This window comes from Mustelus asterias, chromosome 14, assembly GCF_964213995.1.
Source record: "Mustelus asterias chromosome 14, sMusAst1.hap1.1, whole genome shotgun sequence".
NCBI lineage: Eukaryota > Metazoa > Chordata > Chondrichthyes > Carcharhiniformes > Triakidae > Mustelus > Mustelus asterias.
The window spans coordinates 26,486,339-26,513,617 of NC_135814.1; the positions used below are offsets into that span (position 1 = coordinate 26,486,339).

A 27,279-nucleotide genomic window follows, 5' to 3' on the forward strand; every position below is an offset into this window, starting at 1 on the left:
ATGACACACTTCTTTGGAACTGTACTGACGCCTCTTCCAGGCTTGAACACTGCCTTTACCAATCCAGTAAATGCTGTATTTCCAGCTTGTAATGCGTGTGCACTATCTGCCTGCCACATTGAAGACCACTTAGTGCCCAAAATACAGGCTCTGCACAGCCATATTTCCAGTCCTGTTGATGAAATCTTCTCTTCAGGATGTTTCTAGGCAGATGATAACAAGCTTCATAATGTTCTGTCAGGATAGCCTCACTACAAGATGTTGGGTGGGATTGAAATTCTAAGTGTTGAATTTGGGTAAAATCTGGAGTAAATTTCCAAAATGAATCTCCCACACTCTGTGCGTTGCAGGGCGCACTAGCCTGAATCTTGTGAAAAATCAGGGGGTGGGGGCATATTCCCACCCGAGAGGCTGGTAGCATAGCTCCGAGTGGGATACTGTGCATGTGCTGATCTGTCAGTGCTGGGATTGGCACATGCGCAGTGGCCCGTATAACCAGTGGCCAGGCCTGCGACTCCACATCGTTGCCCCTCCGACTCCCCCATGGCCCGATTGCTAGCCCCTCAGACATGTCTAGGGCTGGCCTCGAACCCCGCCCCCCCGCCTCCTTCACCCCCCGCCTCCCCACCCTGGCCAGCCTCAATCTTCAATTTCCTCTCCCCCCCAACCCCCCTCCCTGCAGTCTCAATCCTGGCACCACTTCCCTCCTGTCCCCCCACTGCTGCGATGGCCAGATGGCCCGCCCTGATCGCTGGCCTCCCTCCCTCTGTCATAGCCGACTGCAGTGGCAGCGGGACCCTTGGCACTGCCCGATACCGGTGGGCAGTGCCAAAATGTCAGGCATTGCCACTTTGCCCCTTGGGCAGTGCCAGGGAGCCAGGCTAGCACTGCCAAGTTAGCAATGCCCAGGGGTCACCCCGCCCCTTACCCCCGACCTGGTAGGGGGCCTCCATGGTCCCCCCCTTTATTCTCGCGGGTCTGGCCACCAGCACCCGGTTAGTGGGGTGCTATTGTAAACCCCGCTGGAGTGAAACACTTTGGCTGGGTGGGAGAGGCTAGCGGGCCCCGAGAATTCAGTCCTGGGATTGCTAATGATATGGTAATCCTAATTTAAATAAATCATACAGCTCCGCACCGATTTCTGGTGCAGAACTGACAGTGTCTGAAATCCAGAGGCGGAAGACTCACTGGCCTTGGAGCCCAGTGGGAAGTCCACTAAATGGCCTCGTTAGTGCAGCGAGCTGGGAGAATTGCCCCAACGTTGCCTTTAACTCGTTGTTAAAGTTGCTCTGAAGAGTGGATGAGTTTTAAAAGATTTGCCATCAAAATCAATGCCAAGATCAAAATCCCTACTCTATCTCAAATAGAGTTTGGGAAAAGGAACAGAGTTGCAACTGAATCAAAGACTTCTGTTGCAGTTCAACTTGCTAAACACTCACTGGGGTGAGCTGATTTTCCAGATAAGTTACCAACAGAGAACCTCTTCTGCCGATGCACAAATGGGCAGGCTGCCCATGATTTTCTGTCTATTAATTTTAATGAATGAAAAATTGTGAATAATGTGCCCTACAGGTACCCACCATGCCCAACATGCAGGCAAGGCAGTTGTCTACAGCATTCGTCTGCAATATTAGTTCTGTATGAAATGAAGGATCAGGATATTAGAAGAATAAGCTCATCTGATACATTTGTAATGTGGCCTTGTGCAATGAACAGAGAAAAAATGGCATGTGAATAGACACGAGGATAAAGGAACAGAGAAAATCATTTTATGGAGGAACTGAGTTCATTGAACGCAAGTATGAAGAGCGTTAAAAGCAGTTGGAAAAGGTTCATAAAAATGCCACATTTAATTGATGTTTGGGGGCACTAAGTACAAACGCAAGATCTCTTCTGAAATCAGTACAAGACACTTGCTATGAACAGTCACAATACTACATTTGGTGTAGGACATCGCATCATAGGGCAGATATTGGAGACACAGAAAGGGAATAATATGGATTTATCAAGGTGACACCAGAACAAAACCCATTTTCTCCACATCATATCAGAATATGAGCATGAGGGACTTGAAATATGGGGTTGCAAATACTGGAGCAACTAAAGTTCAGGTAAGGTTCAGCAGAAGCGATCAAAATTTTGAAAAGATTAAGGAGTATAAATGAGTGCAAGATTACACCCATTGACCAGTGAATCAGTAACAATGGGACATTAATTTGAGATTAGTGCTAAAAACAAATGCCGAGATTCTCTGGCCTCCCCGTGGTGTGTTTCTCATTGGCGGGAAGCCAACGCGGTGTTGGCCGGTGGCGGGATCTTCTGGTCCCCCCGCTAACAATGGGATTTCCATGCTGTCAGGAAATACACGGTGGGGAAGCGCTGCCAGTGGGACTAGAAGGTTGTGCCCATCGAATCAAAGCTTTTTTTTTAATTGTTAGATATTGAAAGCCATGCTGCCAGTTAAAGCAACATCAATCATAACATTTATGAAGGGGATAACTTGAAAATCACACTGAAGGACACGGTGAAGGAAGAAGAATGGGATGAATGTGGGCAGCTTCAGTGAGAGAAGTGAACAGCTGCACAAGAGCACTGATGAATCACGACAAAACGCTGCATTAAAATGTCTCCATTAGAAAATTTCTGATTAGGAAAATAAATAAACACCTTCCCATTTTCATTAAGGAAGTGAATTCTCCACCTCCTTGTCAGTTCGGAACAGGAATGGACAGGGGTGATGGCTGCTGTGTCATTATAATGATATAAAAGCTTGGGCTTATTTCCTGAAGAAAACACAAGGAACCAATCACGCATAATGGAATAGATAAACATGTTGTGGGTTCATTTATTAGGACTAGGCACATGAGAACAATTATACTCAGGCATAAAGTTTGAACGCATCAGATCTGTGTGTGGGTGTGTGTGCCCCACTCAAACCAAAAGTGAAATTAAGACTGGGTCACATGATATATTTCCCTCCTTGAGATGTCATGCTAACATCCCTTAAAGGCATATCACAACATTGATTGCCCACCCGGTACTGCCAGAGCCATTTACTGCCAGATACCGCCAAAATAACTTTCAGCTGTTAATAACTACAGAAGGCAACAACAGACCACTTCAGTACTTTGCCAAACACAATCATGGACCACTCCGAAGTGAGTCCATGGTTGCCAGTGTCCTCTTAGGGCATGATCCCTGAAGGAGGAAGAGAAGCTGTTAACAAATGAGCAAGTTCCTATTACACATCTGATCGTGTAGTACAGGTGATAGCAAATCAGCAGCATTTTACATCTCTCCTGATTTTCATTTCTATTGATGTTAGGGGAGACATAAAATGGGAGGATAGCCTCTGCTTCACATTATCATGCAAGGTCAAAATCTATCCCACTGTTTAAGACCTATAAAGATTGGCTATTTGGATGACATACAAAATGGTAATCAGCACGTGTCCTAAAAATAAAGAAAAGGAGAGAAGGAAGAAAAGTGGAAGGTAAATACAGGATTAGAAAAATATTATGGATAATCTGATCACAAATATTAATACGCCTCAAACTGTCCTTTTCCCTAATTGTTAATCTAATTCTGTTTTTCTACACTACCATTCTTCATTGCGACTTAAGGCTGCTCTTCTCTACAGGCTCTTCACCCTCTGTGTAAGAATTTAAATCTAAAAATTTTTCCTCTTCGAAACCGAGATTTGATTCTACAGTTCATGGCAAAATCTTGGTACAATTTATCTATTCCTATAGGAATCTTCAGTTCTTGCAGCTTTTCCAGAGTAAACAACCCCGGATTATTCAATATAAGAACATAAGAACATAAGAAATAGGAGCAGGAGTAGGCCATCTAGCCTCTCAAGCCTGCCCCGCCATTCAATAAGATCATGGCTGATCTGACGTGGATCAGTGCCACTTACCCGCCTGATCCCCATAACCCTTAATTCCCTTACCGATCAGGAATCCATCCATCCGCGCTTTAAACATATTCAGCGAGGTAGCCTCCACCACCTCAGTGGGCAGAGAATTCCAGAGATTCACCACCCTCTGGGAGAAGAAGTTCCTCCTCAACTCTGTCTTAAACCGACCCCCCTTTATTTTGAGGCTGTGTCCTCTAGTTTTATCTTCCTTACTAAGTGGAAAGAATCTCTCCGCCTCCACCCTATCCAGCCCCCGCATTATCTTATAAGTCTCCATAAGATCCCCCCTCATCCTTCTAAACTCCAACGAGTACAAACCCAATCTCCTCAGCCTTTCCTCATAATCCAAACCCCTCATCTCCGGTATCAACCTGGTGAACCTTCTCTGCACTCCCTCCAATGCCAATATATCCTTCCTCATATAAGGGGACCAATACTGCACACAGTATTCCAGCTGCGGCCTCACCAATGCCCTGTACAGGTGCATCAAGACATCCCTGCTTTTATATTCTATCCCCTTCGCAATATAGGCCAACATCCCATTTGCCTTCTTGATCACCTGTTGTACCTGCAGACTGGGCTTTTGCGTCTCATGCACAAGGACCCCCAGGTCCCTTTGCACGGTAGCATGTTTTAATTTGTTTCCATTGAGATAATAATCCCATTTGTTATTATTTCCTCCAAAGTGTATAACCTCGCATTTCTCAACGTTATACTCCATTTGCCATATCCTCGCCCACTCACTCAGCCTGTCCAAATCTCTCTGCAGATCTTCTCCGTCCTCCACACGATTCACTTTTCCACTTATCTTTGTGTCGTCTGCAAACTTTGTTACCCTACACTCCGTCCCCTCCTCCAGATCATCTATATAAATGGTAAACAGTTGCGGCCCGAGTACCGATCCCTGCGGCACGCCACTAGTTACCTTCCTCCAACCGGAAAAACACCCATTTATTCCGACTCTTTGCTTCCTGTCGGATAGCCAGTCCCCAATCCACTTTAACACACTACCCCCAACTCCGTGTGCCCTAATCTTCTTCAGCAGCCTTTTATGGGGCACCTTATCAAACGCCTTTTGGAAATCCAAAAACACCGCATCCACCGGTTCTCCTCCATCAACCGCCCTAGTCACATCTTCATAAAAATCCAACATGTTCGTCAAGCACGACTTTCCCCTCATGAATCCATGCTGCGTCTGATTGATCGAACCATTTCTATCCAGATGCCCTGCTATCTCCTCTTTAATAATGGATTCCAGCATTTTCCCTACTACAGACGTTAAGCTGACCGGCCTATAGTTACCCGCCTTTTGTCTCCTTCCTTTTTTAAACAGCGGCGTAACATTAGCCGTTTTCCAATCAACCGGCACTACCCCAGAATGCAACGAGTTTTGATAAATAATCACTAACGCATCCACTATTACCTCTGACATTTCTTTCAATACCCTGGGATGCATTCCATCCGGACCCGGGGACTTGTCCACCTTCAGTCCCATTAGTCTACCCAGCACTGCCTCTCTGGTAACATTAATCGTATTAAGTATTTCTCCTGCTGCCAACCCTCTATCGTTAATATTTGGCAAACTATTTGTGTCCTCCACCGTATCACATCACAGTTCCAATGCCTTAAGCTAGCTGCCTGTTTTTTGCACCTTTATCCATTGCTTCCTTTACCTGGATTTCTGAATTGCTATATAATTACCAGAATTGTACTCAGGAGAAAGAGAGAGGAGAATAAAGCAACTGAAGGGATGGTTACTAAATTTGCTGATTACATAACGATAGGTAGGAAAGTAAATTGTGAAGTGAACATAAGGAGGCTACAAAGAGGCATAAATAGGTTAAATGAGAGGCCAAAACTGGCAAATAGAATATGATGTGGGCAAATGAGAAATTGTCCATTTTGTCGGGAAGAATAAAAAAGAAGCTAATTATCAAAATGGTGAGGGATTGCAAAGTTCTTGAGGTGCATGAATCACTAAAGGCTAGTATACAGGTACAGCAAGTAATTAGGAAAGCTAATAGAACATTATCATTTATTGTGAGAGCAATTGATTACAAAATTAGGGAGGCTATGCTTCAGTTGTGCAGGACATTGGTGAGACCACATCTGGCATATTGCGTACAATATTGGTCTCCTTATTTGAGGAAAGATGTAGATGCATTAGAAGCAGATCAAAGAAGCTTGACTAGCCTAATACCAGGAATGGGGAGGTGGGGGTTGTTTTATGTGGAAAGATTGGACAGGTTAGGTTTGTATCCACTAGAGGTTAGAAGAGTACAAGATGGCTTGACTGAAAACTTTAATATCCTGAGGGGTATTGACAGGGTGGAGGTGAAGAAGATGTTTCCTTTTGTCATAGAATCTAGAACCAGGGGGTGACTGTTTAAAAATAAGGGGATCACTCACCTGAGACAGAGATGAGGATAAATGTCATCTCTCAGAAGGTTGAGAGTCTCTGAAACTCTCTTCCTCAAAAAAAAAGCAACTGAAGCAGAATCTTCAAATATTTTAAGGCAGAGCTAAATAGATTTTTGATTAACAAGGGAGTGAAAGGTTATCAGGGGTAGGCAGGAATGCGGCGTTGAAGTTACAGTCAGATCAGCCATGATCTTATTAAATGGCTGAGTAGTTGAGGGGCCAAGTGGCCTTCTCATGCGCCTAATTTGTATGTTCGCATTGGAGACAAAGGAAAAGAATAACATGGAGAAAACTGATAAAAGAAAACAAAACAAACTGCTTTTTTAGAAGACTGCATTCGGTGATCTTTCATGATTATTTCTGAAGGAAATACTTCTGATTGATACATGCTATGATATACAAAGACCAAGTGGTCTTTGGTTATTAACAGATTCTCTGCATGGCTTTCTCCCAGCAAGAGTTTTAACAACACCAGGTTAAAGTCCAACAGGTTTATTTGGTAGCAAATGCCATTAGCTTTTGGAGCGCTGCTCCTTCGTCAGATGGAGTGGATATCTGCTCTCAAACAGGGCATACAGAGACACAAAATCAAGTTACAGAATACTGATTAGAATGCGAATCTCAACAGCCAACCAGGTCTTAAAGATACAGACAATGTGAGTGGAGGGAGCATTAAGCATAGGTTAAAGAGGTGTGTATTGTCTCCAGACAAGACAGCCAATGAGATTCTGCAAGTCCAGGAGGCAAGCTGTGGGGATTACTGATAGTGTGACATAGTGTGGCTTTCTCCCTGCAGGCAACAGTTTAAGTTATTTTTAAAGTTTATTTATTAGTGTCACAAGTAGGCATACATTAATGCTGCAATGAAGTTACTGTGAAAGTCCCTAGTCGCCACACTCTGGCGCCTGTTCGGGTACACTGAGGGATAATTTAGCATGGCCAATGCACCTAACTAGCACATCTTTCGCACTGTGGGAGGAAACCAGAGCACCCGGAGGAAACCCATCCAGACACAGGGAGAACCCAAGCTGGGAATCAAACTCGGGCCCCTAGCGCTGTGAGGCAGCAGTGCTAACCACTGTGCCCCATGCCACCCATGAGGTGGGGGTGGGGGGGGGGGGGGGGGGGGTGCGTGGAGTCAGGGGGACCCAGTCCTTCTAGTTCAAAATCCTGTTGAGCTAGAAACACCACCACTAATTGAAATCACTCCCTAGAAAATTCTTTCGGGATTTTAAATCGACACAAGGTGCACTAAGGGGCAGTAATCTTTCTGCGCACTTATATTTTCATTGAACGGTTTTTAATCTCACCAAAATTGAATGACATAAATGTAGCTTGAGACAAAAAAATTCTGTAAGTTTTCCCAGTTGGGTAGGTGACCTCCACATGATGCACAGTGTTACAAAAAGAAAAAATGATTGTAATGCAAGTCGTTACCATGTACTAGTTCTTCAATGTATTGCAGTCTAATTGCATGATTTTTCAAGATGAAGTGTAGTAAAAATGACTTCTCACCAGCAGGAGATGCAAGTTCACAGATAGTCCATTCATCAAAGCAGTTTCTTCCTTCTTAGCACCTGTGAAATAGAAAAGTGTAAATACAGTACATACTGTGTAAGAGCTGGCTTTTGCTTCCATATCATGTTATACCATACCCTTTGTATAACCACCACGTTTTGCTTCAACACATTTAATATCGCTATTACATTAAAGACACCAAACATCAATTCCTGAATTTAACATAGCTGGCACGGCTGGCAACCATCGTTTGTTTGGAAAATCATCCGCCTGACATAAACTAGTTTATGTTATCCATGTACAAGGATTTACATGTAAGAAATAAGGGCATAAATTGCAAGCTTCAATTTTTTATATGAATGTGGTTCACCGATCAGACTACAACGCTGTCACCCTGATTCTGCAACTTAAACTCTGTACCTCAAGAGGCTCTGCACCAGGGAGGCTGTCCTGCAATTGTGTCACAAAGAACTATAAGTGAGTGATTATTCATCTTCTGCCTAACCTCTCTAGACATGGGAGCTATTAAGTCTAAATAAGTCTTCTAGTTAATTTGGTTATTAACAGATTCTTTAAGTTGCATACCGACATTCCACCTCTAATTGTATCTTATGCGGCAATTAATCTGGAATTAATCGATTTAAATTATTGTTAGTGGTTTCCCTTCGTCATCGAGGATGGCCATTTCTTGTGTGCGTGTGAAGTCATCTATTGTGTATTCTAACATAGCTGTGAAGACAGAGTGCAGAGCTGCATGGCTTTCCCTACTGCAGTCTGACTTTTTTGGTGGGAGAGAGGGTAGGATGGAGGTTGGGTAGCGTTGACGGGGAAAGTGCCTGTTCTTTCTCGCTTGCCTTTTGTTTTAACTGCCTGTATTATTTGGGGTTTGAAGCAAGTCTACAAGATTATGAGAGGCATGGACAGGGTGGATAGTCAGAAGCTTTTTCCCAGGGTGGAAGAGTCAATTACTAGGAGGCACAGGTTTAAGGTGCGAGCGGCAAGCTTTAAAGGAGATGTACGAGGCAGATTTTTTACACAGAGGGTGGTGGGTGCCTGGAACTCGTTGCCGGGGGAGGTAGTGGAAGCTGATACAATCGTGACTTTTAAGGGGCGTCTTGACAAATACATGAATAGGATGGGAAAAGAGGGATATGGTCCCCGGAAGAGTAGGGGGTTTTAGTTAAGTCGGGTAGCATGGTCAGTGCAGGCTTGGAAGGCCGAAGGGCCTGTTCTTGCGCTGTAATTTTCTTTGTTCTTTGTTCAACTTCCACCACTAATTGAGATTGCTCTCTAGGGTAGTTCTTTCTCATGCATTTTTCTCCAGGTGGATAAGCCATATTTTCCTGAAGCTCACCGAACCTTCACATCAGTCTACTTCGCAAGGGATGTCCAAGTTTAAGTTGTGAATATCTAACTGCCTTAGGGATTTTATCATCAGTCATACGTATGATATGTGCACACCATTGGAGCTGGGCTCTGATATTGAGTGCTTCAATTCCAGATGTTTTTGCACTTTGAAGTATCTCAGTAGTAGGCATGTTATCTGCCCATTTGACATCCATGATGTTCTCAAGTAGAATTGTCACGAGGATTTTGCCGACTATCGAAAGAAGGAACATTCTCTCAGGGTTGTCACACGCAGATTGTCTTTTTATTAGTACAACTGAATGATCATGACATCCTTGAACACCTGACACGTCATTTGTTGAATGCGTCTCATGTGGAGCCCAAACCACTTAATATGCCTGAAGTGGGTAGTCGATACCTCATAAGCCCACAGAAGCATTGGCATTATGACAATTTTGCACACAGCAAGCTTTGTTTTAAATTTAACATCTCATTCCTTCCACAGTTTCTTGCATAAATAGGCAAATGCCAAACTTACTCTGACAATTCTATTTGCAATCTCACGGTCAATGGAAACTGTGCTTTCATGATAAGTGAGGATAGTTTCATTTTTGTTTCATTGATAGTTATAGAAGGTGGGGTCTGGTCAAAATTTGGTGTTGGTTGGTGAAGTATTTCTGTCTTCCTTTAGCTTATGTTTAGCCCAGAATCATCAGTAGCGTTTGAAAATAGTCCATGTTTCTTTGAAGGCCATACTCACAGTGACCTGAGGACACAGTCATTAACAAACAACAATTCTTGTATCATCATCACCTGTTATTAGTTGAGGATCTCAGTTATCTCAGGTTGAAGAGATTACCATCCACTCTGAATTGGATGTATATCACATCAATGTTTTCATCAAATGCTCCAGAAAGATGACAGCAAAGTGTATGGAGAAGCACACAGCGGCCATGACCCACCCCGACTTCACATTTCGCTCATCCGACGGACCAGTATCTTGACCAGAGTCTGTGACTGGTCATCATTCCATGATTGCGGTATCAGATGTATGGCTCTATTAGTACATCCAAGTTTGGCTCAGACTTTCTTCAAGGCCTCTCTATTTATTGTGTCCAAGGCCTTTGTCAGGCCAACAAAGGCTCAATTGTGTCAATTGTGTCCCATTTCAGTGGCATTTCTCTTGTATTTTTTCAAGGGTGAGCATCTTGTCACAGTTCTACTATTTAGCTCACCAGTCTGTCAAGTAGAATTGTCGCCATGCTGATTATCAAAAGCAGCAACATTCTTTTGGCTTTGTCACACATGCATTGTCATTTTTCTCAGTAGAAGTGAACGATCATGGCATTCTTGACCACTGACACGTCGTTTGTTGATCCCACATTCTGTGAAATAATTATGCAAGTTTGATTATCAGCTGGAATCCCCCAAATTTGTAAATTCTCCCTTGGGTTCCATCTGAGTCTGGAGCTTTCCTGTCGGATAGGGAAATGATGACTTTTTCAGCCTCAACAACAAAGGGTTTTGCCCAGGTTTTCATATTTGGGCTAATGTGGAAGCTTGTCTATCCTTAGCCTACCCATTTACACTGAATGGGTGGTAAAGCACATCCCAAGAATTTTCAATCTACAGCTCTTTGATAAATATCCTACCTGTTAGGAAGGTTTGCTCATCAGTGCTGAGAATAGGTTAGTAGCCATGTGAGGGAGGACAAAACACAGTCTTCATAGCTTCATAGAAATTCCTAATATCGTGCTGATCAGCATAGACTTAAAGCTCTCTGACTTGTATGCCCCACTATGCATCTTCCATCCTATGCAGCTTTTTCTTTGCAGGTTCCATGGGATCTCCTGGGATAATTTCTTAGCAGCAAATAAATGCTATCTTGGTGCATTGCATCCTATGATCTATGGAGCATTCTGCTCCTCTCATGACCATTGTGATGATGACATCATTCTCTGCCGAATGATGATAAAGTCAGTCTGATGCCAGTGTTTAGATGTTAGGAGCTCCCCCAAGTGTTTTTGCACTTTGCCTTCTGTTAAAGATGGTGCTGATCGTTGGCATATTACAGAGGGTGCAATGGTTCAGGAAGAGTGGGCCTTTGTTATTGCAGTTCCATAGAATCATAGAATCCTACAGTGCAGAAGGAGGCCATTTGGCCCATCGAGTCTGCACCAACCACAATCCCAACCAGGCTCTCTTCCCATAACCCCATTCATTTACCCTAGCTAGTCACCCGAACATTCAGGGGCAATTTAGCATGGCCACTCCACCGAACCCACACATCTTTGAACGGTGGGAGGAAACTGGAGCACCTGGAGGAAACCCTCACAGGCACGGGGAGAATGTGCAAACTTGATACAGACAGTGACCCAAGCCAGGAATCGAACCTGGGTCCCTGATGCTGTGAGGGAGCAGTGCTAACCACTGTGCCACTCCTAACTGTTTGATTCTGAGGCCACCAATACAAGCCTGATGGTCAGCTACTGTCCTTAAACTGAAGTTTCCCTTTACCATGAGCATTCCCTCCTGTGGAGTATTTCCAAAAAGCTCTGTCCAGATCCTCTGAATTTGCCCTTGATATCCTCAGTACTGTTGGAGTATGTGCACTGATGGTTGTCACATACTTGCCATACACAAGAGATAGGTGTGGTGTAATGAGATGAACATTTTTGCCCATTGGATGGTGTCCAATCTTTTTGAGATGTCCGACTTGATAACAAAGTGGACACCTGCCCATCCTCTCACCCTGTGTCTTGCCTATCCAGAGACAGTCTTGTCTGTTGATAGTTCTGATAGCTGGCACTTCTCTGCTGGGCAGATTTTGGTTAAAGCAGCAATGTTGTATCATGACAGCTTCTTGCCAGCCACAGCAGTTCTGCACCGGGGTCAGGAACTGTTGTCTTTATAAGTAGTGTTCTTATGTTCCATGAAACTATGTAGAGACCCCATTTATTCTTCTTTTTGTTTCACCCGCAATATACAGTGTGGGTGTGGGTAAATTCTAACTGAGTTAATTTTGGGATTTAACAAAACATGTGAAGGCATCTGTATGGTGTGCAAACAAGAAACGCCTGAGCCTGAGTTGATTACAGTGGAGATGGATTGTGCTTGACCAGACCCACTCTCTCAGTTCTGCATATCTGTTCCCTGTGGCTTGAGAAGTCAAGTTGACTGGAGATGGGGTCAACAGCAGTGATAAACTGCAGCACCTTCTGTATCCATGCCGACAGCTGTTAACATGGCTGCGCTGCGATGCTTCCATTATCTGTAAGGCCATACCATTCCTTATGCTACATCTGTCAAAGCTGAGTTTCTTTTCTGCACTTGAGAAATGGTGGTTACAGATAAGCATCTGTTCTCACACGTGGACACCAGCTTGCATGCCACCCGCAGTTTGGCCTGTGGGCAATTGCCTGGGTGTGACTACTGCTGTAAAGAAGCAGCTACGTGGAATCATAGGCAAGAACTGGGGCTAACATGGAGGACCAGGTGCAGTTATCCAACCGGCTAGGAGACAGGCTCCTGCAGAGAGACTACCTTCGACGCACACCCTGCACCCCCATATATTTAAAGTTGTGGTTGAATTTACACAGCTGTGCCAGTATCAGATAAAAAATTAAACAAAGAAATCACTGGATCTGTCATTGATATGACACTGAACTATCGTAAATCACTTCCACCTTCACAAAATAATAATTTGTTCATAGTTTTAATCGTGCACCTTATTTCAGAATCTTGATGCAATCTGTACTTCACTATAATGCTTCTTATAATGGCAGCTGGAATAGACTGTCTGAATTTTGTTACCTGACAGCACGAGAGAAAAACAGATTACAGATCCTTTGAAAGCACATCCCTTCCAAATGTTATCCTTTTACTCAATTTTTTTCCCCCAATGTGAATTAATTTGACTGAGCAATTTTCACTGGGTAGCATGATGGTTAGTAAAGCTTTTCGGGATAAATCACAACTTCTGACAGCTAACAAAAGGTTTCAGAAAATGCATTTGAAACAGCAATTACATCCATTTCATATCTATCTGGCACACATCTCTTCATTCCATTAAAAGAATGCTGCAAAATGACATGTGAACATCCTACCATTTAAAATGTTACGGTCACTGCAATGTCAATTGATGCATTTAATTCAGTATATCTCGTATGAAATTCACAGGAGAGGTTGCAGAATGCTTCACGAGGGGAAAGGGAAGAAGAAGAGGTTATAGGGTCTGTGTGCAAATCAATAATATAGGAAAAGGGTTGAAGCCCTTCAGTCAAGAGTTTTAGTGGGTTAGGGAGGCATTTAAAAAGTAGGACCTCAGAAGGTAATAATCGCTCTATTACTGCCAATGCCACACTCTTGTAAGCAAAGAAATAGTAAAATATAACAGTATCTGCGGCCAGATAAATGGTCGAGGAAGGAGGGATTCAGATTCTTGGGCTTGGCGGTGAATTCTGAGGCAAGAGGAATCTGTTCAAGATGGAGCCTTTCAAGAGCTGGGGTCAAAGTCCTTGCAAGAAGGTTAACTTGAGCTGTTGCAGGTGGAATTAAAGTAACTTGGCATGGCACCAGGATAAAAACATTAGAATGGAGAAGTAAAGTGTACCGAAGTCTCGGAGTGGCAGGGAGCACAAATGTAAAAATAAATTTCAGAGCGAGGAGAGATCAGACATGTATCAAACATAGGGCAATTTAAGGTGAGCTTGTAATGTATCTCCATAAATACACAGACGTGTGTAAATAGGATTGGTGAGCCACAGGTACAAGCCATCACTTGGGACTGTGACATAGTGACAATGACAGAGAACTGGTTAAAAGAAAGGGAGGATTGGGATTCTGACCACAAAATATCCAGGAATGACGCAGAAAGGAAGGGAGAAAGTGGACAGAGGTGTCCAGTGATGATCAAAGAAGTTGTTGTTGTACTCAAGAGGGGTGGTGCAAATCAAAAACTGGTAGACAAAACATGAACTGAATAGGTGGCTTTCAAGGAGAAAATAGTTTGCATATAGAGAAGCCTCATTCCCACAAGGAGGAAAGGAAAGATATCCAAAGATCGAAAAAAATAAGGAAAACAAAATGTCAATTGTAACACTTATAATGCAGTAGAAAGCCAAGCTAAACACAGAAGAGATCTAAAAATAAAATGTGAGGGGGAAAGGACAGTACAGATTGGCAGTTAACATGAAAAGGGACCCAAAATTTTTCCACATACGAACAATAAAAGGATAGTGAAAGGCATGGTTGGAATCAATTAGGAACAATTAAAAATCATATGGGGCTGAAGGCAGATGAGAAGAGAATGCTGTCAGTGTAACATTAAAGGAGGTGGTAGTAAGAACCTCGGATAGGATAAAAACAGATAAAGAATACTCTGCATGAGCACTGGTCACAATCTTCCAATGCTTCTTAGATATAAGAACATAAGAACACAAGAACTAGGAGCAGGAGTAGGCCATCTGGCCTCTTGAGCCTGCTCCTCCATTCAATAAGATCATGGCTGATCTTTTTGTGGACTCAGTTCCACTTACCCGCCCACTCATCATAACCCTTAATTCCTTTACTGTTCAAAAATCTATCTATCCTTGCCTTAAAAACATTCAATGAGGTAGCCTCAACTGCTTCACTGGGCAGGGAATTCCACAGATTCTAAACCCTTTGTGTGAAGAAGTTCCTCCTCAACTCAGTCCTAAATCGGCTTCCCCTTATTTTGAGGCTATGCCCCCTAGTTCTAGTTTCACCCGCCAGTGGAAACAACTTCCCTGCTTCTATCTTATCTATTCCCTTCATAATCTTATATGTTTCTATAAGATCTCCCCTCATTCTTCTGAATTCCAATGAGTATAGCCCCAGTCTACTCAGTCTCTCCTCATAAGCCAACCCTCTCAACTCCGGAATCAACCTAGTGAATCTCCTCTGCACCCCCTCCAGTGCCAGTATATTCTTTCTCAAGTAAAATCATAGAATCATAGAAACCCTACAGTACAGAAAGAGGCCATTCGGCCCATCTAGTCTGCACCGACCACAATCCCACCCAGGCCCTACCCCCATATCCCTACATATTTTACCTGCTATTCCCTCTAAGTAAGGAGACCAAAACTGTACACAGTACTCCAGGTGTGGCCTCACCAGCAACTTATACAGCTGCAACATAACCTCCCTGTTTTAAAACTCCATCCCTCTAGCAATGAAGGACAAAATTTCATTTGCCTTCTTAATTACCTGCTGCACCTGCAAACCAAATCCTTGAGATTCCTGCACAAGGACACCCAGGTCCCACTGCAAAGCAGCATGCTGCAATTTTTACCATTTAAATAATAGTCCATTTTGCCTTTATTCCCACCAAAATTGATGGCCTCACATTTACCAACATTGTTCTCCATCTGCCAGACCCTTCCCCACTCACTTTGCACTTTGCTCTTCCACCCATCTTACTGTCATCTGTGAATTTTGACACACTACACTTGGTCCCCAATTCCAAATCATCTATGTAAATTGTAAACAACTGCGGTCCCAATACTGATCCCTGAGGCACACCACTAGTCACTGATCGCCAACCAGAAAAACACCCATTTACCCCGACTCTTTGCTCTCTGTTAGTTAACCAATCCTCTATCCATGCTAATACACTACCCGTAACACCATGCACCTTTATCTTATGCAGCAGTCTTTGGTGCAGCACCTTGTCAAATGCCTTCTGGAAATCCAGATACACCACATCCACAGGTTCCCCATTGTCCACTGCACATGTAATGTTCTCAAAGAATTCCACCAAATTAGTCAAACATGACCTTCCCTTCATGAACCCACGCTGTGTCTTACCAGTGGGACAATTTATATCCAGATGTCTTGCTATTTCTTCCTTGATGATAGATTCAAGCATTTTCCCTACTACAGAAGTTAAGCTAACTGGCCTATAGTTACCTGCCTTCTGTCTACCTCCTTTTTTAAACAGTGGCGTCACATTTGCTGTTTTCCAACCTGCGGGAACCACCCCAGAGTCCAGCAAATTTTGGAAAATTACCACCAGTGCATTTGCTATTTCTCCCGCCATTTCTTTTAGTATCCTGGGATGCATTCCATCAGAGCCAGCAGACTTGTCTACCTTTAGCCCCATTAACTTGCCCAACTCTACCTCTTTCGTGGTAATGATAGTTTCTAGGTTCCCACCTGCCATAGCCTTACTGTCATCAATTTTTGGCATGTTATTTGTGTCTTCCATTGTGAAGAGCAGCACAAAATACCTGTTCAATGCCTCAGCCATTTTCTCATTTCCAGTTATTACATCCCCCTTCTCATCCTCCAAAGAACCAATGTTTACTTTTGCCACTCTTTTTCGTTTTATATATTTGTAGAAACTTTTGCTATCTGTTTTTATATTCTGAACTAGTTTACTCTCATAATCCATCTTTATAGCTTTTTTCATCGCTTTTTGCTGACCTTTAAAGATTTCCCAATCATCTAGTTTCCCACTAATCTTTGCCACTTTGTGTGCATTTTCTTTCAATTTGATACCCTCCTTTATTTCCTTAGATATCCATGGCTGATTATCTCTTTTTCTACAGTCCTTCCTTATCACCAGTATATACTTTTGCTGAGCACTGTGAAAGATCGCTTTGAAAGTCCTCCACTGTTCCTACCATAAAGTTTTTGCTCCCAGTCCACTTCAGCTAACTCCTCCCTCATCCCTTTATAGTCTCCTTTGTTTAAGCACAAGACACTGGTATTGGACTTTACCTTCTCACGCTCCATCTGTATTTTAAATTCAACCATACTGTGATCGCTTCTTCCAAGAGGATCCCTAACTGCAAGATCATTAATTATTCCCGTCTCATTACACAGGACCAGATCTAGGATAGCTTGTTCCCTTGTCGGTTCCATTATATACTGTTCAAGGAAGCTATCGTGGATACATTCTATGAACTCCTCCTCAAGGCTGCCTTGACTGACCTGGTTGACCAATTGATATGTAGATTAAAATCCCCCATGATAATTGCTGTACCATTTTTACATGCATCAGTTATTTCTTTGTTTATTTCTCGCCCCACCATGATGTCATTATTTGGTGGCCTATAGACTACGTCTATCAGTGACTTTTTCTCCTTACTATTTCTAATTTCCACCCAAATGGATTCAACCTTTTTTTCCATAGAACCTATATCATCTCTCACTACCGCCCTGATATCATCCTTAAATATCTGAGCTACACCACCTCCCTTACCTTCCTGTCGATCCCTCCGAACAGTCTGATATCCCTGGATATTCAACTCCCAGTCGTGACCGTCCTGCAACCATGTCTCTGTAATGGCCACCAAATTATACTCGTTTGCAATGATTTGTGCTGGCATTTACCTTGTTTCGAATGCTACGAGCATTCAGATAAAGTTTTGTACCTTCTTTTTGAATTCTAACACTTCCATTAATAACATCTCCTAAGTTCTCCTTCCTTTTAACTTTTTTCCTGATTTTTGATGTAGTTGGAACCTTCTCCCCACATTTTGTCCTTGCTCCCTCCTTCTTGGACTCCTTACATAGGTTCCCATCCCCCTGGCATATTAATTTAAACCCTCCCCAACCGCTCTAGCAAACACTCCCCCTCGGACATCAGTCCCAGTCCTGCCCAGGTGTAACCCGTCCAATTTGTACAGGTCCCACTTCCCCCAGAACAGATTTATTTTTACATTCTTTCATGGTGTGGTACTCCATGTGAACCTTATTAAATGGCTTATCATCCAGACATTGAAGTAAAACTATACAGCTGATGAAATATCTTTTTTTTCTATCTAAATTATTTCCTAAATCTTAGTGTTTCTTACATTGGTACAATAGGACTGAAGGGCAGACCGGGGTCTTTGTCCATGCCTTCTGTAGTTCACTGTCAGACTCGTGTCCCTGTTTGTTTCCTCTGGTAACAGACACCTAATATATAGATGAAATTGACTGTTTGGGCATGAATACTGTATAGTTCAACTTTCAATATAGTAGAAGTTGAACTAGCTGGACCTCGGTCTTGTCTTGCCTAGAAATTGCTATGTTGTGACTAAGCAACAATTCACAAAGGCGTTAAGGATATAAAAACATAAGAAATAATGCAAGAATAGACCATTTGGGTCCATGGCCAATTTTTTCATGCAATTTCTTTTTCCTTCTCATTCCCTGTAATCCATGATCGCCTGAGAGACCAAAAATATCTGTCCATCTCAATCTTCGACATACTCATTGATAGGGCATCCACAACACTCTGGCATAGAGAATAGCAAAATTTCACAACCCTCTGAGTTAAGAAATTTCTCCTCATCCCAATCTTAAATGATCAGCACTTTATCCTGAGACTGTGGTTCTTCCACATTCCCCAGCCAGGGGAAGCAAACTCTCTTGGTGAAATTACCCCAGAATCAAGGCATCATTCTCCGCTGGCCTCGGGCATGATCTTATGAGCCTCAGGAGGGCAAGGCGGTAAAATTCCGGCCTCTGTCTTTCTCCCGTCAAGTCCTTTCAGAATCTTGTATGTTAATTTGGGATTATTTTGGAGCAAAGGTGAAGAATTCTGCTCCACATTTCCACAAGTATAAATCTACCCTTCAGTAGCAACCTCTAATGGTCCATTTGGGAGTACCGTTTAGGCAGCGAGTAGACAAGGTTACCCTGAATTGTGCAGGCTCTGGTCAGCACAGCTAGGTTTTGAGAAGCAATTTCAAACAGCCATTGAGCACACTGTTTGCATATACCAGCGTGGTTTTTACCTATACATTTATATTGGAGCCTTTATCAAATTAATGGAGCCTTTATTAAATTAACGAGAGGTACACATTCAGCATATTGAACACCTTGGTGCTTGCTTTAAGCCTGTAAAATGAATTTCTTGGCTATAATGCATTAAGAAGAGTCACAATCGGTGAATTACATATAGATTATATTTATACTAGTATATTATTATTCCATGGTACGATGGTTGCAGAATTTGCTGTATCAGGTGTAATAAATGTTGTCATTTGGTTTATTGCAAATTTTCAAATAATATGAATTTCTACCAGTGACGCTAGCAAGCACTGCATTTGAATTTGTTGCTGCAAGGTAGCATATAGCTGCTCTCATTTCTTCTACATGCCAGAACATGTTTTTAAACCACGTAAAATAAATGACAATGAAACGGTTTGCAGACTCAGCCCAAGTAAGTTCTCAGTGGGCACTCTGAAAACAGGAAGATTGCAAATAGCCACACAAACTATGGGCAGGATTTTCCAGCCATTCCCACCGACAGGATCTTCCAACGACAGTGACCTCCCTGCCGGGGGTTCCCGGGTGGCAGAGGGTATGAACAACGGGAAACCCCATTGATAGTAGCGAGACTGGAAGATCCCCCCGCCAGCCAAGGGCGGGTCACTCCCGCCACCACAATACACACCATGGGGAGTGTGCGGAAAATCCCGCCCTGTGTCTGTATGGAAACAGAACAAAGAAAAGCTTTGCCTCGGAGATCGTGAGGGGCAAATTATTTTCTATGCTCGTCATAATGTCAGAGTAGTGTCATCAATAAGTTTTATTTTTTCCAATCACACAAGACGCGCACACTGTAAAATAAGCAAAGATTACGGTGCCGCAACAATAACAACAACCTGCATTAAGGCAGTACCTCTAACGTAGTAAAACATCCCTAGTTACATAAAAGGAGCATAGCTCCTCAAGCACCGTTTGATATCAAGCCACATAAAGAGACATGAGAACAGGCAGCAATAAGCTTGGACTAAAAGGTAGATTGTAAGTTGAACTTTAAAAAGAGATGAAGGTAGAGAGGTGGTTGGGGAGGAATCCCAAAGCTTAGGGCATCGGTTTCTGAAGGTAGAGCCACCAATGATGGAGCAATTAAAATTGGTGACATGCAAGAGGCTAGAATTGGATGAGCAGAGAGACCAGGAGGTTACAAAGATAGGGTGACATGGAGGTGCTTGAAAACAAGGATGAGAATCTGAAAATCAAGGCGTTTACAGGCCAGGAACCAAGGAACATCAGCACAGGATTAGGGGTGAATGGGATGTGGTGTGAGTTAGGATACGGGCAGCAGCGTTTTGGACGAGTTCAGATTTATTCAGAGTATAAGGTGGGAATTAGTCAAGTCCAGGAGTAACAGACGTGGATGAAAGTTTCAGTTACCAGACTAGCTGAGGTGGAGACAGACGTTATAATGAAGGTGGAGTAAGTGGTATTGGTGATGGAGACGATGACTGCAAAAGGTCAGGTCAGGGTAAAGTAGGACGTTACGATCGCGACCAGTCTGGTTCAACCTAACAGTGGCTAAGGAGAGGGATGCAAGGGAATGGAATTTGTGGCAGGGACCAAAAGGTGATGGGCGGAATTTTCCCGTCCCACCTGCCACGGGAATTGTAGCAGGCGGGACACGGACCATGCAAAGGTCCATCGACCTCGGGCAGGATTTTCTGACCTTGGGGTGAGCGCGGCTGGAAAATCCTGCCCAATGTGTTTGATTTTCTCAACATTTAATTGGAGGAACTATCAAACTTTCTGCTCATCCAATGCTGGATGTGGGGAAAGCACGATGATATATCAGAGCCAGTGCAGAGATCCAGAGAGATTGGTTCACGGATGATGTCACCAAGGGTAGCATGTAGATGAGAAATTCAGTAAAAATTGTGGGATAAAACATAGATGTTGTCACTGCATTTGGTGAAAAGTGGCCATCCACTATGCTTGATTGAAGAATCTACCAAGTGACGTAAGTAAATGAGAACTCACAGCAATCAAGAACAGGATTCAAGCCTGAATCAAAGAATCATAGAATCCCTACAATGCAGAAGGAGGCCATTCAGCCCCATTGCTCCGACCACAATTCCACCCAGTCCTATCCCCATAACCCCACATGGTGGCACAGTTGTTACCACTGCTGCCTCACAGTTCCAGGGACCCAGGTTCAATTCCTGGCTTGGGCCACTGTCTGTGTGGAGTTTGCACATTCTCCTCATGTCTGCATGGGTTTCCTCCGGCTGCTCCAGTTTCCTCCCCCACTCCAAAGATGTGCAGATTAGGTGAATTGGCCATGATAAATTCTCCCTTAGTGTACCCGAACAGGCGCCGAAGTGTGGCGACGCGGAGATTTTCACAGTAACTTCATTGCAGTGTTAATGTAAGCCTACTTGTGACTAACAAATAAACTTTAACTTTATATTTGCTAAGCCCCTGACACTAAGGGACAATTTATCATGGCCAATCAACCTAATGCGCACATCTTTGGACTGTGGGAGGAAACCGGAGCACCCAGAGGAAACCCATGCAGACACGGGGAGAACATGCAAACTCCACACAGACAAGGACCCGAGGCCGCAACTGAACCCTGGTCCCTGGGGCTGTGAGACAACCACTGTGCCATCGTGCCCGTGGCATCATTTCCAAAATCAGCTGCATGACATACTGAAAATCAAAAACTAAAATTACAGGGCATTTTGACACATTAACCAGCTTAACAGAAGATGTTTTTAAAAAAAGACTAAATCAAAGAAAAATCCATCAAAGAAGATGGCGTTCAGCATTGTATAAGCTACACAATGACAGGATAGCATTTAATGAAAATAGAGCGATGGAGTGAAATTATCAAGACTGAGCGGCAATATTCAGAAGGGATAATCTGGAAATAACTCACAAAGCATAACATCAGATACAGTAAATGGCTTTGGAAATCACAGGAACAAAATTTTTTCAGAGCCATAAGACTAACAATTGCTCACTGCCCTCCCACCACCAACTATGCATTGAAAACTCAGATAATCATTTCCATTTGCAAAGTACAAAATCACAGGATGGATATAATGAGCAAAACCACATGGCTCACTTCAGCTTATCCATTGAGAAACATCCACTGTCTCTAAAATAACTCCATGCTTGCAGCTCCGGTGGTCATTTGCTTTCCCTTTCTAGACTATTTATCTTGTATAATCCTACATGATTTGATTTAATTTATTATTGTCACATGTATTAGTATACAGTAAAAAGTATTGTTTCTTGTGCGTTATACAGACAAAGCATATCGTACATAGAGAAGGAAAGGAGAGAGTGCAGAATGTGGTATTACAGGTGTAGCTAGGGTGTAGAGAAAGATCAACTTAATGCGAGGTAGGTCCGTTCAAAAGTTTGATGGCAGCAGGGAAGAAGCTGTTCTTAAGTCGGTTGGTACGTGTCCTCAGACTTTTGTATCTTATTCTTGACGGAAGTAGTTGGAAGGGAGTATGTCCAGGATGCGTGGGGTCCTAAATGATACTGGCTGCTTAAGGACCCCACGCACCCTGGACATACTCTCTTCCACCTTCTTCGTCAGGAAAAAGATACAGAAACTGAGGACACGTACCAACCGACAGGTACATAGACTCATCATAGTTGTTTCCAGACTTGTCATCGTTACTTCCTTTCAACGAGTGGAAGGGCTAAATCATCTCAGAAATCCACCAAGACTGATTTCAGGTGAAGAAAGCCACTTTTAACCTGCCAATTGAAATGGTGGCTTTTCTTTTGCTGCATTGTGCAGCATTGAGTGATCAAAATGAGCAGGCATGGATTCCATGCCCTATCGCTGGTGGCCAGACTCTGATTCACCCCGTCCTGTCATCAATTCAACACGTCAATGATCCAGGCACCATATTTAAAAGGCAGCCCCTGAACTACCAGCTTCACACACTTCACACTCCGCTGGTAGGACATGGCTGCCAAACCGAGAAGCATTCTGCACCAAAGTTCACTAATGCCTCCCTCGAGCACCTGCTGGATGTAGTGGAGGCTCGCCGCAATGTACTCTACCCATGCTCTGGGCAAAGGTGACCAATCCAGCATGGGACCCAGTGGCAGTGGTGGTCAATGCCAATGCCCTGTGGAAGAAGACAGCCATCCAATGCTACAAGAGGATAAATTAACTTCTCCGCTTAGCCAGGGTAAATCACTCATGTCATCACTCTCAAATCACACACTCATCAGATATCTACAGCGATTTCACACAGTGCCAGCTCAAAGGACACCATCACTACTCTCCCACGCACATCTTCATCTCCCCTATGAGCGTTGTCCTCATCATCTCCCTGGTCCCATTCACTCTCCACACATGCCAGGCATCCTTATCATCTTCCCTGGCACGCACCCTGCTTGCACTCTCTCCATCTGTTTTCAGGCAGAACAAGCTAGCTCACAACAAGAAAGAGAGATCCCAGATGGGTGGAGGGATGCCAGAACTGAAAGAACCCCACCGAATTTGGAGAGAGCCAGTCAGCTGGCCGGTGAGAAGGTGGCCCATTCCTGTACTGATGGTGGTGCTGGATCAAGTGAGGATCCAGCACTGCAGCATCCAACAGACAGCCAGGTTGTGAATGATGCCTCCTGCTTCTCAGGCTGCTGTCATGCACTCGTGTTTCTTTTGCAGGCACATCCTGGAAGCAGCTGAGGGGAGTCCACAAGCCAAGTGCTCAACTGCAGCCCCAACAGCGACGCGGAACAGGAGTTCACAGACCTTGAAATAGAAGAACCATCACAGCGCACAGACACACACTCTGGTGGGACGATTGCTGAAGAAGACTCAGGGTGACAGTCTGGTGAGCACATCACACTGTCTGATCCACAGCAGCCCAGGGTGCCGGCACACAGAGGATTGATTGCTGGAGGTCAGGAAATCTGAGTCTGAGTTAGACGACGAGCCTTTGGGACTCGGTGAAGCGTCAGATGCTGAAGCTCCAAAGACAAGGTCATGAAACTCAGGAAGGGGTCACTGCTGCACCCCTCAGATTGTGAAGCTTGATGGAGGAGTCCATTCATCCCAATAAAGTTCTCTTCTGTAAATAAACTCCCACTAATGTCACCCTTTCCATGGCTCCTTGTTATGATGAGCAGTGTTCCTGACAGTCTGAAGTGAAAACTTGATTCCTAGGATTACTAGTCCAGAGACGTTATCACTATGCCACTGCCTCCCCCAAGGAGAGAAGAACTTTTAACAAGGTCCATCTTGTTAAATGAGGTTTGTCTGGGTTTCGAAGAGCATACCAAATTTATAACTGCTAATCACCCTCACTGGCACTGAAAAGCTTATTGTATACCCATGGATTGTCAGATTTTTACATTATGATACAGATTCCAATGTTTTTTTGATTTTATAGTTTGTTTACGGCATGTTATCTTTACGTTAATCCAATCATTATAACTTATTTCACTGAAATTTGAACTGAAAAATGAACGACAATCAGTGCTTTTAACTTCCTGATTTGCCGTCTGTTAAAATACGCCAATCTGATTGGCTGTTTGTCCCTCTTTCTGTTATTGCTATTGCTGGGCACCTGGATACCCCAATGACTAGGTGACAGATTTAAATTGCCATTGGGAAACGGGGTAATCCACATCACAGAGATTGCTAGATCTTTACGGGCTTTGCTGCTGACCGCAAAATCCAGCCTAGTGTTTCTGCTGTGACTCAATTAATAATTGTCGCACATTATTCAGACCAGAGAACTGCACACAAGTTTCTGTAAAACAGCCTCTGACTAACATCATGGTCGGAATTTTACCGCCTCGCCCACCCCAGAATTGGGGCGGGTGAGGCGAGGCTCGCAGAATGGAATGAGGCATTGGCCTCAGGCGGGATTTTACAAGCCTCGGGTGGGTGAGGTCGTAAGATACCGGCCCATAACTTTGTTGATTGGTGTGCCTCAGTGACTCAACATGCTCCACAGTAAGTTTACAGACACTGACAGATCTCTTTCCAATATATGCTAAAATAGTTCAACACTATTCATAGATTCCATATGTCACTCATTTTTCGCCAATGTGAAGGAGCTTCCAATTATCCATATTGAATTTCATCTGTCATTTTGCGGCCCTATTACAGATTTTATCTGGTTCTCGTTGTAAGTCCTTGAATACCTATCAGATTCAACTGCTGCTACCTCAGGCATCAATCTCCCCCTTGGTTTAGTTTTATTGCCATTGAGTTTAGAATGCACACCCTTCACTATAAATTAGAAAGCATGAGGGACCCATTGATCCCGATACAGCACTCAGTTCCTCCCGCCTCAACACACTTCATTCATATAACAAGTACCTGCTGCTACCTTCTTTTTAGTTATTTTTTTTATCCATATCCAGATTTCATCAAAGTCAGGCTGTCTGTGCCAGATTATCTATTAGCCTTTGAACGTGAAATGCTGCTGTATATGAGAAAATGAAAAGGCATTAAAATTTAAGATATTACAACTGAGCTACTGAATGTAAAAGGGACCAAGGCAGCATTTCTCCACTAGGTTTGCTGTCAAGGGCAAAAGATGGAACCCCCATCGAACAACGGCGGAACCATTGCACTGGAAAGCACCTAAAGTATAAAAATTGATTGTGCAAGGGTAGTTTCATTGCCGTCCTCTGGTGCAAGCTTCAGCATCTATTTTGCTATATTCATTGGCACCACCCCCCGGCCTTCATTTTTTGTCTCCCCTGATATGTTCATTCCTTCCTAATTTTCCTCAAATTTGGCTACATAAAATAAAAATTAAGGTTTTTGTTAAGAGGAAAAGCTAAAATATATGGAAGTGATAAAATACTCCCATAAATCTATCTGCTAGAAGAAATGTGAGGAATGGTTTCATGCAGAACAAATACTTAAGAGGCATTTTCATTCCGCAGTTGTGAGCAATCCTTGTAGAAACGAAGCCTCAGAAATTGGGATTATTTCCATTGATCTTGTAGGTGCTATGAATGCCCTTAAGGCTCCAAAATTGCATCCGTGACATTCCAACACTTCTGGGATCTAGCATGCCCAGACGCCAATGTGATGAGGGTGTTAGTACGCGCTTGCAGGGAATCTGTGTCAGAAGTATGCAAGAAGGCAAATCATGACTCACAGCAGGACAAGGACAGCACAGATAGTGCCTGTAAATATAAGTGGGGAAATGAACTGTTGTGTAAGTTTGGAACTAATTTCATTTTCTCTTGCCAGAGAAAAGCAGGTGGAGCAAACACAAGCCACACAGCTTCGCTCGGATTGCAGATCAATCTACAACACCGATTTGATGCCAACACTGCCATGTGGAAGATCGACATTTCAGTAACTTTTCATTTAAGTTTGTGGACACCATTTTGGAGTCTCAAGGGCATTCATAGCACTTAGAAGATCAATGGAAACAAGCCCAATTTCTGATGACTCATGAGCTTAAAGGAGTCCAAATCTCAGCAACTGTTCTTACTCGCACATCGATTGAATATTGGTTAGCAGACAGGAAACAGTAGGAAAAAAGTGAGTCTTTTTCAGAGTGGAAGGTGGTGAACAGTGAGGTACCAGTGTGGTTGGTGCATGGGTCCTGGCTATTCACAATATGTCACAATGATTTGTGGATGACACAACACTTGGTGGAATTTTCTGATACTAAGGAGCAAGTAAAGAGACTTCAAGGTGAGTTAGATAAGTTTACTGAGTGGCAAATACATGGCAGATGCAGTATAAAGTGAATGAATGTGAAGTTATCCACTTTGGTAAGAAAACCAGAATGGGAGAATATTATTCAAATAGTGATAGATGTACAAAGGGGCCTGGGTATCCTTGTACACCAGTTGTTGAAAGCAAGCATGCAGGTACAGCAAGCAATTAGGAAGGTAAATGGTATGTTGGGCTTCATTGCAAGAAAATTTGAGTGAAGGAGGAAGGATGTCTGTACAGGGCCTAGGTGAGACCACACCTGGAATATTATACGCAGGTTTGGTCTCCTTATCTAAGAAACCATGTACTCGCCATAGAGGGAGTCCAGCAAAGGTTCACCTGATTCCTGTGGTGGGAGGATTGTCATTTAAGAAGAGATTGGATCAACTAGGCCTGTATTCATTGGAGTTTTGAAGAATGAGAGGGGATTGCGTCTCATCCCATTGATTAGGTTAGGTTGATTGATCTTGCTAAATTGCCACCAAGGGTGGAATTTTATGGCCTCGCTCGACCCGAGGGCGGAAATTCCTGTCCAAGCTCAACGGCTCTTCCCATTGTCCACCCCTCACTCGCTCTGATTCCCATGGTGGGCCAGGTGGTAGAATTCCAGCATTACTGCCAGGGG

The 27,279-nt window shown here is 43.5% G+C and overlaps 1 protein-coding gene across 3 annotated transcripts in view; it reads right to left on the minus strand.

Annotated features, from left to right (window-relative positions):
• The window catches only part of kynu (kynureninase), a 188,793-nt gene that overhangs the window by 88,444 nt on the left and 73,070 nt on the right, over positions 1-27,279 (minus strand). For all 3 annotated transcript variants that reach the window (XM_078228015.1, XM_078228017.1, XM_078228016.1), the window contains exon 5: positions 7,856-7,917. In XM_078228015.1, coding sequence (XP_078084141.1) covers positions 7,856-7,917 — 62 coding nt within the window. The remainder of the gene's footprint in view (positions 1-7,855; positions 7,918-27,279) is intronic.